This window comes from Colletotrichum jinshuiense, chromosome 4, assembly GCF_051148585.1.
Source record: "Colletotrichum jinshuiense chromosome 4, complete sequence".
In the NCBI taxonomy this organism is placed as follows: Eukaryota; Fungi; Ascomycota; class Sordariomycetes; order Glomerellales; family Glomerellaceae; genus Colletotrichum; species Colletotrichum jinshuiense.
In genome coordinates this window covers 1861597-1875660 of record NC_139311.1, presented here as the reverse complement: position 1 = coordinate 1875660, position 14064 = coordinate 1861597, and the positions used below count along the sequence as shown (strand labels likewise).

The 14064-nt window shown below is 53.1% G+C and overlaps 5 protein-coding genes across 5 annotated transcripts; 2 read left to right on the top strand and 3 right to left on the bottom strand.

Annotated features, from left to right (window-relative positions):
- Window positions 1-4291: 4291 nt before the first annotated feature.
- EsH8_IV_000469 (triose-phosphate isomerase TPI1) lies at window positions 4292-5295 on the top strand (the record flags this gene model as incomplete). The annotated part of the gene is made up of 4 exons (XM_083265359.1): window positions 4292-4329; window positions 4465-4535; window positions 4610-5215; window positions 5267-5295. The coding sequence occupies 4 exons, from the start codon at window positions 4292-4294 to the stop codon at window positions 5293-5295; spliced, it is 744 nt and encodes a 247-aa protein (XP_083124254.1).
- Window positions 5296-5638: 343 nt separating this feature from the next.
- EsH8_IV_000468 (mitochondrial 54S ribosomal protein mL43) lies at window positions 5639-6158 on the bottom strand (the record flags this gene model as incomplete). The annotated part of the gene is made up of 3 exons (XM_083265358.1): window positions 5639-5930; window positions 5984-6066; window positions 6120-6158. 3 exons carry the CDS (start codon window positions 6156-6158, stop codon window positions 5639-5641), a joined length of 414 nt encoding a protein of 137 aa, XP_083124253.1.
- A 414-nt stretch (window positions 6159-6572) lies between these two features.
- Window positions 6573-8171, top strand: EsH8_IV_000467 (U1 small nuclear ribonucleoprotein of 70kDa MW N terminal-domain-containing protein; the record flags this gene model as incomplete). Its single annotated transcript, XM_083265357.1, has 4 exons — window positions 6573-6834; window positions 6901-7028; window positions 7083-7188; window positions 7426-8171. 4 exons carry the CDS (start codon window positions 6573-6575, stop codon window positions 8169-8171), a joined length of 1242 nt encoding a protein of 413 aa, XP_083124252.1.
- An 814-nt stretch (window positions 8172-8985) lies between these two features.
- EsH8_IV_000466 (ribosome assembly factor MRT4) lies at window positions 8986-9985 on the bottom strand (the record flags this gene model as incomplete). Its single annotated transcript, XM_083265356.1, has 3 exons — window positions 8986-9064; window positions 9163-9642; window positions 9795-9985. The coding sequence occupies 3 exons, from the start codon at window positions 9983-9985 to the stop codon at window positions 8986-8988; spliced, it is 750 nt and encodes a 249-aa protein (XP_083124251.1).
- Window positions 9986-10579: 594 nt separating this feature from the next.
- Window positions 10580-13311, bottom strand: EsH8_IV_000465 (cullin family protein; the record flags this gene model as incomplete). Its single annotated transcript, XM_083265355.1, has 3 exons — window positions 10580-10637; window positions 10691-12603; window positions 12664-13311. 3 exons carry the CDS (start codon window positions 13309-13311, stop codon window positions 10580-10582), a joined length of 2619 nt encoding a protein of 872 aa, XP_083124250.1.
- Between the last annotated feature and the right edge of the window lie 753 nt (window positions 13312-14064).

Genomic DNA, 14064 nt, shown 5'->3' with positions numbered 1-14064 from the left:
TCTTGGCTGGTTGCATGTCTGTCTGAGAGAAGGTTGGACAAGCAAGTAGACTTCAGCACCATTCTTCTTTGCGTAAGTCATTATATGCGACACCATCGCATAACTCCATTAGGACCGTTACAAGTATGAAAATGTGTTTCCAGCCCTATTGTTGATCGTGTGACTTAAAAGAAGCCGGCCTAGCCAGCCTTGAAGAGGCTCAACACCAGACTAGGGCATTGCAACCAGGCATATCCAGGGATAGTAGCTTGAATCGAATGATTTCAATACGGCGTAGGCAGAATTGAGCCACCCAAAGAGCTGACCGCGGAGCTTCCAGCTATGATTATCGGGGATGCTAAAGCACTATCTATGGTAGTTGAAGTGATGCGCAAGAACCGCGGTCATAAACATGACAAGGGCTAGCAGGGCGTTCAACCTGGTGGCGGTCCCCAGCGACCTGGGGAAATGGCGGACAGACCAATGTAGCCAGTTCAGAAATCTGCCCCTTGTCCGAATATCGTCGTCATGGTGGCTGTACCGCGACTTAATGTGGAGGAGACATGTCTTCCTGGATGGAGGCTAAAGACGTTTATGACAGGGTATGGGGTTGGTGAGCCGTTTCCAAGGCAGTGCCGCCATGTCGTTTCTCAAAAATCAATGGCAGCCCCTTGCTCGGAGAACTGTTTGAAGCTTGGCAGGACGCACAGTTTTTGGGTTCGTTGTGGACGCATTGACGACCGAGCGTGGGGATTGTAAAACCGAACATGTCAGAGGGTGTTGAACACCATTGGCCTAACCCGATTTTCGACTTTCCGCCTTCGATATTCTGGATAAATTAATGAACAATACCCCATAAACGGATAATTGTTACCAGGATTACAAGAGGCTTTGTAGTAAAAGAACTACGAAACGGCCACCCTCGATGTCTTGGCCTGTTAGGTTTCGGTCCCTATCACATCGGATCTGGACTTTCCCATGGTTGGTGGCGTTCAAATGTTACCTTATCTGACGAATTGTGTACGCCAGGGTAGCATTGATCTCAGTGCTGAAGAAGAGAAAAGACGGCTTGCATGTCAGCAGATGGACATGGTGACGTGAAGTCGTGTAGTTTGGCAGAGCTTTTGACAGCAGTTGTCACATGGGCATGCGTTCTTGAATAAGCCCCAGCTCCACAAACGCCCCTCCCCCATATGTACGTCTTAGTCATCGATGGGACGACACTTCTTCGGAATGGCTTTGGAACTGCGCTCTTCTTTCCTTCAGTCCACTCTTTGCTCTCCGGTACCATGTCAGGTGCTTCCACTCAACAAATGGTGCACCTATAGCCGCCATGAGAAACAACTCTCATTGGGCTCTGGAGTACGTTTCTTGTGACCGAAAACCAAGTCTCTAAGCCAGATGCCTCATCAGCTCATCCATCAGCTCCCACGCTTGGTGATTGTGTGGCCGGCTTGCTATTTCTGGGCCGTTTCCGACATACCCCCGGCAAGCAGCTGTTTCAATGGGAACCCGCGGACCGGGGTTCAGAAGCAATCGGCGAATAGTTTCGCGTGTGCCCAGCTCGGCCCCGGTGTTCGTATCATTTGCGGACAAGCCCGAGGGCGGAAACGTCTTCAGTCTTCCCCGCTTGCTCTACCTCAAGATGCAGGAAGGTAGAGAGAGCCCCGGTATGAATCCTGGCCGGTGAGGATGCGATTGGGTCGTGAGATAAGGCCGGGGCTGTCACCCCATGTGCCTCCGGCCTCCCATCAGTTACGCCCCCGGACGAGATCCGGCCCCCCTTAACTAGGCCGATTCAATCATAACGACACCCGGCGTAGGTTCCTATGCCCACCGGCACACTCCAATGACAGCGGGAAAGTCATGAAATGACAGGCATGTTGGAACAGCAGAGTTCAATATTGCCCTGGCGTCTTGTATCTCGGACCCTATGGGAGTTCAGGGTGTTTCGGAAGGGCTCGCGATGTATTGTATCACCAAAAGAGCATGAAACATTGAAATCCAACTTGAGAGAACGTCTCACGGCGAGACCGTCACATCTCAAGTACAGTACTATCTCACCAATGCCTTCCTTGTTCGTCTTGGGGGCCTCATTGTAAGCCAAGTACCGTATTTCATCGGTAACTGGTTTTCAGATGCCGTGTTTCCTCTATGCCTGCACGTTTTTGAAGCCTTGTAAAAACAAAGTACATTTGCCCGAGCTGGACACTGTTTCAAGTCTTGCTAGCCTAAGTACGCCATCATCTCTCTGGGACCATCAATGGTCGAGAAAACTTGGCCCAGACACGAAACCCCTATTTGTGATGGCGAGTGCAAGTTGAGGAGAAACGATGAAGCCGGCAACGTCGGGAAAGCGGGAATGATGGGAGCTCAGCTCAAGAGAGTCATTTATGAATAACGAGGCGTGGTAAAGGTGAGCCGACGTTAGGCCTGATTTGCGGCCGACATACATCACATTGGGCCTGAAATCCATTTCTCCCTTGAGTGAAATTTACTACGCAAAAGGTCTGCTTTGGTACGTGAAGTATCGTCAATGCTTTGTCTCTCATCGAAACCGAATGGATGGCGATGCCAAATATTTCTAGATAAGAATTGGTGTGACTTCGACTGAGATGTTGGCCGGGCGGGATAGTCATACCGCCAAACCGGCAAAAGAGCAGGAATGGCCAAACCATCCGGTCTCACGGAGTTCCTTTTCGGGTATATTGGTGGCCAATGCGAAGGTATCTCAAAGCAACGGTTGACCTTCCTCAGCCATAACTCGGGGCTAACGCTACTTTGTTCAACGGTGAGCTAGTCCAAGCTGAGATTCTTAATCGGACGAAGGAATTCTTGATTAGCACAACAACAGGAAGTCTAGCACGACTAACAAGTGGGACACAATACCGATTTCCAGTCATAATGATGTCGTACTGACCATCAAACCGAATGCCATCTTCTTGAAGACAAGTCGCCTAAGGTGATCTACGCCCCGTGCGTGTTCTTTCAGGGCAAGACATTAAGCCCGGCAATCGTCGATTCACGGCCTAGACACTATTTGTAATGATGGGTGTTAAACGGGCCACTGACTGGCCTTGCACTTCGTTGAGAAGGCCTAGAACCGAGTCTTTTCAACCCAGCTGGATGTTGATCGTGGAGAATTTGAGACACCATCACGAGGTATTGCTTTTAATGCCACAGATAGATGACAACACAGTCACGTGCTCGGCATGACCCGTATTTGTATTTTGTTTGGCATGAAAACGGAGTCGTGGCTGATGGTATTCGTTTTGCAAGATGGAAGCAAGCCGTTACGAACAAACTATTTTATGATGTAGCTGTAATTGTCGTCGGCGACGAGACAAGTTTGTGAATAGTAGTAGTTCAGGCACGAGATTTACTTACGGGCATTCCGAACTTTGTCATCAATTTACTCTTCACTGGCACGGCGCAAGACTCGGAATTTGGTGGTTCTTTGCCGAGGTTGACAGAAGCTGGAAATGTAGTAGCCGTATAGTCGGGAGAAGCAGGGTTCAGAGACGTGTTGGCCGAGGCGGTTATCTCACGGAACCGAGACAGACGCATTGCTGCCTCTTCTAACTTCAAGCTTTAGTCAAGCGCGGAGTAAAATGAAGATCGCTGTAAGCGTACAGAGCCTGCCCTGACAGCTTTTGGGAAGTATGAAAGGAAGCTTTTGCTGCAGTTCCTCTTCACGATAAGTGCGCTCAAATGCTTCAGAGTCTTGACTGAGGCTGCGAACTGGTCCCGACTGGACGTGTGCTGTCGCGGACCATCCACTTGGACATTACAATTATATAAGACATCCGATTGGATTGTCGAACAAGAAGCTCGGTATCCAGGGGCGGAGGTAAGAGGAACGGCCCGACTGGGCACGAAAACTGTTGAGGGGCGCTTGTTGTTGGAGGACAGTCTCAGCCCACGGCAGACGGACTCTCAGGTCACCCGTGAGGTTGAGTGCGGGGCAGCTGCAGGCTCCGGGCCACATCGGAGCCGCTGGGCGACCCACAACCACTGCCTGATTGTGTACAGCAAACTGGGCCATCAGTGTGCAGCGCGCCAGTGCCCCTCCTGCGTAGTGCCCCTCTGCCCCTCCATGAGACAAGCCCAGCCCACCTCGCGCTGGAGCTTTTGACGTGACCCGACCCCAACCCTGAGGTCTTTTTACTGCTATGACAAGCTAACTGACCAAAACTCATCCTGCGTCATTTACATCATCCAGCCTTGATCTGATCTGTCTTCCGATTGACACTCAGACGTCTCAAGCTTCAACATACTCCATCAAATCATCAGATATAACCAATTGCCCACCATGGCTCGCAAGTTCTTCGTCGGCGGCAACTTCAAGATGTAAGTCTGCCCGTTGCGTTGGCGGGGTCCACGATCTCTGCACCGCCGGAGAGAGGAGGGGGAGGTGGAAAATATGGAAGTCTCGGCTCCAATCCAAGCATCGCAGACTGACGCATTATGCCTTTCACCTCGCAGGAACGGGTCCATCTCGTCCATCAAGGAGATTGTCCAGAACCTGAACAACGCCACCCTCGACCCCAACACTGGTAAGTGCATTTTCCTGTCAAACCTGTCCCTTCATGGGCCAACGCAGAGCAACTAAGCTGACAACCCCGCGCAGAGGTCGTCGTTTCCCCTCCCGCCCTCTACCTCCAGCTCGTCCGCGACCAGCTCCGCAAGGACGTTGAGGTTGCCGCCCAGAACGTCTTCGACAAGCCCAACGGTGCCTTCACCGGCGAGATCAGTGTCTCTCAGCTGAAGGACAGCAACATCAACTGGGCCATCCTTGGCCACTCGGAGCGCCGCACTATCCTGCGCGAGTCCGACGAGGTCGTTGCCTCCAAGACCAAGTACGCCACCGAGAACGGTGTCGGTGCCATCTGGTGCTGCGGTGAGAGCCTCGACGAGCGTGAGGCCGGCACCACCGTCGACGTCGTCAGCAAGCAGCTGGCCGCCCTCAAGGCCGCCATCTCGGACTGGTCCAAGGTCGTCATCGCCTACGAGCCCATCTGGGCCATCGGCACCGGCAAGGTCGCCTCCAACGACCAGGCCCAGGAGGTCCACGCCGCCATCCGCGCCTGGCTCAAGAAGGAGGTCAGCGAGAAGGTCGCCGAGGAGACTCGCATCCTGTACGGTGGCAGTGTCAACGAGAAGAACTGCAAGGCCCTCGCCCAGGAGAACGACATTGACGGCTTCCTTGTTGGCGGTGCCTCCCTGAAGCCTGGCTGTGAGTATTCCCCGTTATACAGTCCTGAGACCGGTAGCTAACATCTCGCAGTCGTCGACATTGTCAACGCCAAGCAGTAAACTTCCTAGATTACATCCTTGATAATGGTGACCTAAAACCAGGCCCGTGATGGGTCCGGATAGACCCAGGCAACGCCGGTGATGCGAGTATACCCGTATTCCTAGGGCCGTAGAGAAGAAGAAAAAAAAAATAACTCAATATACCCCCACGACATGCAATGAACGCACTGTGAATGGTGAGATTTTGAATTTTGGGCGCTTTCAGGGGGCACTATTTCCCTCCCCCGACAGGTGATTGTATGATACAGGCATCAAAGATGCCGCATGCCGCCTTCTATGCACGCCTTGTTTTGCTCGTAGTTTTACATGTTTTCCAAATAGACAGCGCCGATATTCTCTCATATTATACAGTCATGCCCTTTCCGTGGTAAGGACTCCAGATGCCTCTGACACTGGGGTTGATGCTCGTCACTGGCTTGTTCGTCTTCTTCAGCTTCTCTCCGCTGGCGTCACGCAGCAGCTCCGCCTTCTTCATAATCTCGAGGGGCTCCATGTTCCGTACGCAGATGGCCTTCTCGCGGCCGTTGATGTAGTGGCCAACGATGACCGGGTGTTTCGAGGGACGGGGAGAGACGGAGAACTCGATCTGGGGGTTGGCGGCGGCGAATTTGGGAAGCTGGGACTTGATAAAACCGCTGCAGACATTGTAAGAGATGGTTCTAATCGACTATCTCAGGGGTTTGCTTACTTCATGCCCTTGGAGCTGCCGGCCCAGTCGCAGTAGTGAAAGTCCATCTTCTTGCACTGGAGGATGAAGGCACCGAGGCCATTCTGCCAAGGTGTAAGCAAAAGATCGGGTCGAATCCAAATCACAGAGTACTTACACAGCCGGTGGACACCGTCTTCAATGCCTTGATCGTCATCGTATCCTTCTTGGCGCACAGAATCCAATTGCTGGTCTGAGTCGCGAGAAGCTCCTGTTCGAGGCCGGGCGGGAAATTTCTTAGCGCAAAAAGGGTAGATGTTCCGGCCGCCGATGAACGCCAGCCTTGTAGCTCAGGTACGTTCCTGGCTGGGGAGGTACCTAGCTTCGCAGAAAATAGTGGATCGGTTGAACCACGGTTGATTGGGATTGGAGGAAGGAGGTCGACCTGGGCCAGGCTGCACCACAAACTTTCCCATGCGCTCCCGTGTCAATTTCCCAAACGACGCGACGCTCCCTTCCCAATCCCTATCCCCCTGCGCTTGATCGGTGCATCCTTAGTCAACGGACGGCACGCATCTTCTTCGAGTTACAGACTGCGACATTCGGGATCCGACAAAGAGAAGCTTCCGCGATGACGGATAAGCTTCCTCCCAATCTGCTTGCGCTCTTCGCGCCGCGCCCGCCTCTGCGATGGGTTCAGCCTCCCGATCATGCGCCCGAGAGCCGACGGACCTTGCCCGTCTCTGGCGTTGCCGACTTCCTTCCTGCGCTTCAGAAATACAAGGAGGAGGATGAATACAAGCCGACGGAGAGCTGGCTGCAAATGCGCGACCGCAAGAAGCTCGAGAAGCTGGCCGCAGTTGAGGCTCTCAAGACCGAGGGGCCGAAGAACTGTCAGTCCCTCCTCTCTCGCCCCGTTATTACATCAGAGAAACTTTGCTGACATTTCTGATATCTAGTCAAGCCGCACGAGGACCCCAATATCCGTGGCGACGCTTTCAAGACGCTGGTTGTAGCGCGACTCTCCTACGAGGCCAACGAGCAGGACCTCGAGAGAGAGTTTGGCCGATTCGGCCCCATTGAGCGCGTGTGTATCCCTTGTCGCCACCGCATGTGATGAACCAAGCTGACAACTAGACAGATTCGCATCATCACTGACACTCATGCTCATGAGAAGCCCAGAAAGAAGAAGAAGCCCCATCGAGGCTACGCTTTCGTAGTATTTGAACGAGAGAAAGACATGAGAGGTAATACCGCCGAACCCCCCCTTTTGACGAGACTCGGCTTGCCAGCCAGTCTTTCCCCTCCAGGCTCGTGGCCCTCAGGCTTGCCCGAGCCCTGCTTTACACCCCGAGATCAGTGGCCCTCAAGCTTGCCCTTCTCAAGTCATGTTTTCTCTTCTTCTTTTACTCGATGCCGTGGTGCAAAGGTATGATATTGGTAAGGTTTTACTGACACACGCGCCTTGGCGCACTGGTGAGTAGCTGCTCTAGATGCCTGCGATGGTATTCGAATCAAAGACCGACGTATCAAGGTAGACGTCGAAAGAGGCCGCACCGTCAAGGGCTGGGTACCCCGCAGATTGGGCGGTGGCCTCGGCGGTAGAGGATACACCAAGGCTCTGCCAGCCCGGCCTATGGGTGGTGGACCCGGCGGCGGCTTTGGCGGCGGCTTCCGAGGAGGGTTCCGTGGCGGCTTTGAAGGAGGACGTGGACGCGGTGGCTTCCGTGGAGGCTTTGGCGGTCGCGGAGGGTTCCGTGGCGGCGGCGACTTTGGCTCTCGGGGCGGTGGCGACTTCGGCTCCCGGGGTGGCGACCGTGGCCCCAACGGATATGGTGCTCCTAGGGATGCTCCGTCAGGACCTGGTCGTGGTTACGGAGGCGAACGAGGCGACCGAGGCGACCGTAACTTTTCCGGCAGTGGGTATGACCGTGGTGGTGGTGGTCGCTCATTTGACGACAGATCCGGCGGTGGCCACCGTGATGGAGGCCGCTTTGGCGACCGCGATAGGGACCGCGATCGTGATGGTGGCAGAAGGACTGGAAGCAACATGGAGCCGATCAGACCCAGAGGAGAAGGTGGGTATCGCGGTGACCGAGGCGACAGAGAAGACCGGGATCGTGGCCGAGACAGAGACAGGGACTTCGACCGACCCCGCGACGATGACAGCAGGAAACGAGGCTACGAAGGCGGCGGTTACGAAGATCCTAGGAAGTTGCGTCGTTACTGATGAGACACAAAGTGTCTTGCGGTGGGTGACAACTCGCTCGTCTCTTCTTTCAGTCTCTTTTCCTTCTTCCCCTTCTCTGTCGAGGGTAAGCAGAAGTTTTCAGGCGCAAACTCAAGTATTTCCATATCCGGTTTAAGAAAAGTCCAACCCAACCCGTGGGGGCAAGTATCCGCAACAATTAGGCATACCGACATCACACAGGCCATCACCAAGGCATCTATAAAAAACACCCTAAACGTCTGCAGCACTCCGTTGAAGGTAACCTTCTCTCTGAATGCAATTTCTCGAGCACTTCTCAGACTACACAACCCAAAACTGCTCCAACAAAATCATTCAACGGTAAAACGGCGCTGCAGGTAAGGTCAGAGTCAAGGGACTTCGTGTCTACTGACCCGGAGCTTAGTAGGGAGACGGGATGGATCAAAGGAACAGGGACAACCCGCATGTACCACGTTATAATTACTTGTACGAATAGGTGAGGACCTCTTGTTTTTTACGCAGACAGGTCGTACGTAGCTTTTTTCTTGCCCTTCGAGTACGTCTATCGTCACGGAGAGCGCATACCTGCCCGAAATCCTACGCATAAAAAGTTTGCCTCCGTGAAGAGGGATTGAAAATTGTGAACAATGCCCGACGCATGACCGAAATTCTCTTTAATAAAACCGCCCAGAACGCCGTGTTTGTTTTTAATCCACCCTCGCAATCCACGATGGTATCAGCCTACATGAAGCAATCATCAAGTCTAGAAGCTTTTTGTGTTTGTTTTTGTGTGTTGGTCATCAGTGTTCCCGAGGAATTTTTCTTCTTCGATTCTTTAGTCGCTCTCGGCCTCGACGCCGTCCATGGCGTTGGGGTTCACCTCCGTCACCTCGCCCGAGGCGGATGTCCAGTAACTACGGGGGAAAAAAAAGTCAGCAACTGCGAATTTTCTTCTTCCATTTCTCTGGTATAAAAAAACCCAATAGAAGGAAGGGGGGGAAAGTAAACGTACGCCAAGACCTGGACCTTGAACTCGCTCAAGCAGACGCTAAAGAGCTTCAACAGCCTCGTCTGCCGGCTGTCCAACACGTCGCCCTCGCGGCAGACGGTGTAGCCCTCGCCCTCGCCCGACTCCTCGCCGAGGCAGACCCTGCCCTTGACCATGCGCGTCGGCATGCCGAGGCGGCGCAGCTCAGGCTCGATGCTGTGCTCCATGGGCACATCGTGCTCCTTGGGGACCTCGCCGCCGGTGGAGTGGACAATGCCCGCGGGGATGATGAAGTCGCGGTTCGCGACGGTGCCGGCGCGCGCAAAGTCGACGGGGGAGACGCCCTCAAAGTACTCGAGGATGGACTCGGGCTCGCGGTTGGTGAAGATGAGACCGACGGTGCCGGTGAGGAAGGGGGTGAGGCGGTTGATGCCCTCTGCGACGGCGGAGGAGGCGTCCTGGCCAAGGGCCTTGGCCATGAGTTTTGTCTTGCCGAAGAAGATTCTGTGCGTAATTTGAGTCCATGTTAGCTTGCAATTGGTATTGATGGGACGATTGGTCGCTCCTGAGTGGTGTGCAGGAGGGGGCAATCATGCGTGGGCATGGCATGGACATATCATGCTCGACGACGGGGTGGAGGGGGAGGAAGCACGAACCTGCAGTCGGTAAGCTCGTGGCGGACCTGCTTGAGGTAGTTGTTGCGCATGTTGTTGACGCCGAAGACGAAGCAGTGCTGGTACTCCGGCACCGTTTCGCGGATGTTGGAGAAGAGCTTGTCCTTTTGCTCGCGCGTCTTCTTGTTCACCTGGGTCAGGTTGACCACTCTGTTGCGCTTAGACTTGGGCATCTTGGCGGTTTTGGCTTGTGACGACGGGGGGGATAAATAAAAGAACTAGGAGCGTTCTTGGTATTTCTCTCGTGGAGAAATATTGGTTCAAGCGGCGACGTCTGTTGTAAAATCGATGTCGGAGGGGCGCGATTGGGGGCAATCCGTCGAGTCAAAAGTCGTCGAGTTTCGCGGGACTGGCTGGGAAATATTTCAAGCCGACCGCCTTTGGCACAAAATTTCCCAAAAAAATTGACCAGGTGCAGAGGGACCGCCGCAACTTTTTTCGAACCCCGCAATGCGCTAGGTCGAATGATTTTCCGCAGGGTCTGACAGGGGTCTTCACCGGCCCTCACCGAGGTGTGGCTCATTGTGGGTCATTCACTATGTGCTCGTTCGTTTCGTCTCATCTCATCGTGTAGGTAGTGTGATCTAGTACATATATTATGCTAAGCCAGATCCGTCGTTGCTCGTTGCTTCAACGCCCATGTTCCTAGTCATCCCACATGCGCTTCATTGTATTCATTTACATTGGCTTCTTTGGTCAAGCACTTTATAAGCCCGGCTGGATGCATTCCCCCGGGTCTAGGTCTAGCACACGCGACAGACCATCGTCTATGCCAGGTAAGTGTATGTGTTACCCTCACGCTCGATGTAGTCCTTGTCAATCAAGCTGTCCAGCGGTTAGCACAATTCAGTCCATTGCATTTCGGCGAGACAACTTACTTTTCGATCTCCTTCTTGATCTGTGCCGCGTCGACAGCCCCCCGGTTCTTGGTCAAGTTGATCACCTCTGCCACCAGCTCGCCGTGGCTCATTGCCTTCCGGCTCTTCATGATTCTGACAATGGCCGCTTGTGTCTCGAACCTTCTGTCTTGGGCAATGCGCTCATGTGTCGCCTTGTTTTCCTCTTTGGTCTCCTTTAGTTGAATCTGGTTAATCTTGACTCGGATCTTGGGATGCACAAAAGCCTTGTTGATTGTAAACGTGTCCGTCGATTTAACCTCCTTGCCCTTAGGGTGCTTTACAAGCACGCGAACCTGACCGCAGGCAAGGGATTGCAGTGTACGCTCCAACTCATCTCCCTGGAGATTTGTAGAGCGAGCTATTTGCTCGTAGCTGAGGAAACCGTCAAGCCCGACTTCGTTGAACAAGACGAGAATAATCGCCTGGTATGCACTGACTAAGAGCTCCTTTGTACATTTGGGGAACTTCGCCTTAACTGTGCAGTGTGCCAGTGCATGCTTCCAGTTGAGAAGTCGACCGGTGTGCTTGTTTTTGTAGTACTGGTCGAACCGTTCGATCTGCTTTGCAACATCGTCTGGCAGATGGACCTTGACGTCGGGGTAGGTTGGCCATGCCGCAGCTGACAATATCATAACCGAGAGGTCGACAGGGGGTTTGCCGACGCCAGTGCCCTCTGACCACTGCTTGTATGCTTCCATTTCCTCCTTGGCCACTTCGACATCTTTGAACATCTGCTCCAAGTTGTGGGTAAAGTTCATACCACACTCCTCTCTGAGCTTTCTAAGCATGTTCCTCTCAGCATCCTGGCTAGCACTTCTGCCCATAAGCAGACGGCGGGCCAAGTCTTTCTTGTAGAATGCTTCAAATGCATCCTTGCCTTCGATAAAGCGGAAGAGCTCAAGTGCTTGGTCGAGTTGGCGGTCGAGCTCGGCATCTTCATCACCGGTACTGGCTTGCCCGCTCTGTTCTGCCGCGGCTCGATCTTTGTTATCCGAAAGCAAGGCTTTCGGCAAAGCCTTGATACCGCCTCGAAGCAACATATCGACGTACTTCGCAATCATCTCTCCAACCTTTGATGTTCCAGAGCTCCAAGTCGTTGCGATGCTGCGATCGTTCATAAAGTCGCCAAAGGCGTTCCTCAGTTCGTTCACGAAATCCGAATCGCCCCCGTAGGCGTCGCGGACAATGAGGCTTAATGATCTCTTGAGTTCAAGAAGTCTCCGAACCATGTCCTCGCCTCGCTCCTTGTCGGCAACAATTGCGGCGCCTGTTTTCCGGATGTATGCACTCCAAGGCTGCTTAAGCTTCTTTTGAATACCAGACAGTCGCAATAGATCGTACAGCGCCTTCATCGAGTCCACCTCATTTTCGGCAAGCAGTTTTGACAGACTCTCGGTGTCCAAAAGCTTGTCTGAATAGTTGTTTACCACGATACCGTGCGCCGCATCAAGTAACTGCCTTTTTGTCGTCGAATCCAGGTTGTATTCATTGCACCGATAGTCCTCTCTCTTCAGAAGTCTTTCGCATGCTAAAATGTACTCCTTCAAGCTTGACGCACTTCGTTCCTCTGCAAACTCCTGGAAGTAGCGTTCTGACAGCTCTATGAACCGCGGTTCGAAATACTTGGTATAGATGTTGAAAACGTGAAGCATCATGACGGAGTCTTTCAACAACGTCGCTTCAAACCGCTCATCCCCAAGCCGGTCGTAAGAAATCAGGTCGTACATGCCCCGCAACGCCTTGCCGCCGGGTGATTGGCCGTCTGGATCATCTCGCGAGGGAAATGCCATTCTCTTAAATTGTGAGATGGTCATATCGTTGATGGAAGGGTAGCTTTTGTTCTTTAGGAGGAATGTACGGTCTAGATAGCTGAACGTAGACCGAATCGTCATCTATCAAATGCCATTAGTTCCTGTTCAAGTTGAGTGTCTGGAGGCGTCTGCTAGGCTCACAATTTGGGTGTTCCAGACTCGCCAATGCTGGAGGACGCTTCTTAGCATTTCCACATCTGTGTTCCCGCCTTGGGTCTTAATCGACCGCAGCACATCGCGTGTCAAGTGCTCCTCGCATTTCCGCCGTAGTGTTTCATATAGCTGCAACTCGTTGTCCTTGCCGCGCCTGCATATATCCTCAACAGCCCTGTACAGCCTCTCCAGCGGCAGTTGCGGCTTGCGCCCGTTGAAAACGTCTTGTAGTGCATCGATCAACTCCTGCTCGGTCCGCTGATAGTACTGTTCCAGCTGCTCGTTCCTCGCTGCTGGCCGCAGATTCTTGATGACCAGCTTCTTTGCGCCCGTATACGGTCGGTATGAGTTGGATTGTGTAAGATCGATGACCTCGGGGAGCTTGCCCTTCATCTTGGTAGACATTGCAGAACGGGTAGGAGGGTCTTCGGCACCAAACTTGAACCGCTTCGGACTGGGTCTGTTCGATTGCTGCTGATGCGGGGCGACAGAACCGGAGCGCGAGACGTCAGAATCTACGCGGGGTCTTCGTCGCGGAGGGCTGCTCGTGTCGGTATTTGGCGCTGTTCCACCTGTCCTTCCCGTCGCCCGTGATGGCAAAGCTCCCTCTACTGCGGGGGGTGAATTCGACGGCATGGACCGTGTGGTCCTGCAACAACTTCTGTCTAAGCTGTTACAGACCTATGCGCTCTTCTAGGGATGTGTTGATGAGAAATGGCGATGCAAATCGCAGGTGTTTGTTATAATTTCGTATGATCGAGTCGTCGGGTGGTAGCAGAGAGTACTAGGGGCGATTTTTTTCCGGCGTGGTTGGGAAAGTCGAGTTCAAGACAATGAAGTTGTTGGCGCAGGAAGGTTGTCGCGGAAAGGTCGTCGCGGAGTTAAACGCGGAGCTATGGACATGGACGCTTCCCAGGTCCAGGCGTCATTGGCATCATCCATCTAAGAAAGCACATTCCTTTATCGCTTCGGCGGGGACCAGGAGGACACGGACCCACCCCACTACTCCTCCGCTCCCCGAGTTGTCAAAGGCTTGTGTTTAGAGTGGAAAGCTGCTGTTGAACAGCCGAACAACGACATGGCGTTTGCTTGCGGTATCCAGCTGTTCAAGTAAAATCCCCCCCTCTGTAGTCGAGAAGTATCTACCGTTGGTATTTTTTTAATCCTTACATTATGTAGGTGCTGGAAAGGAACTCATAAACGGGCACTACTCAATATGAGCTTGTTGACATGCCCATTATTTGATTTGAGTCTAGCCTAGCTCGCTCGCCGGTGGCGGGCATTGTCTATGGTCGAGTCTTCACTCTGCGCCGAGGACTTCAAATACGAACGAGAGCCACCTTGTTGTTAAAAAGTCTTCCTGCATAACTTTCGTAGCATTCCAAATCG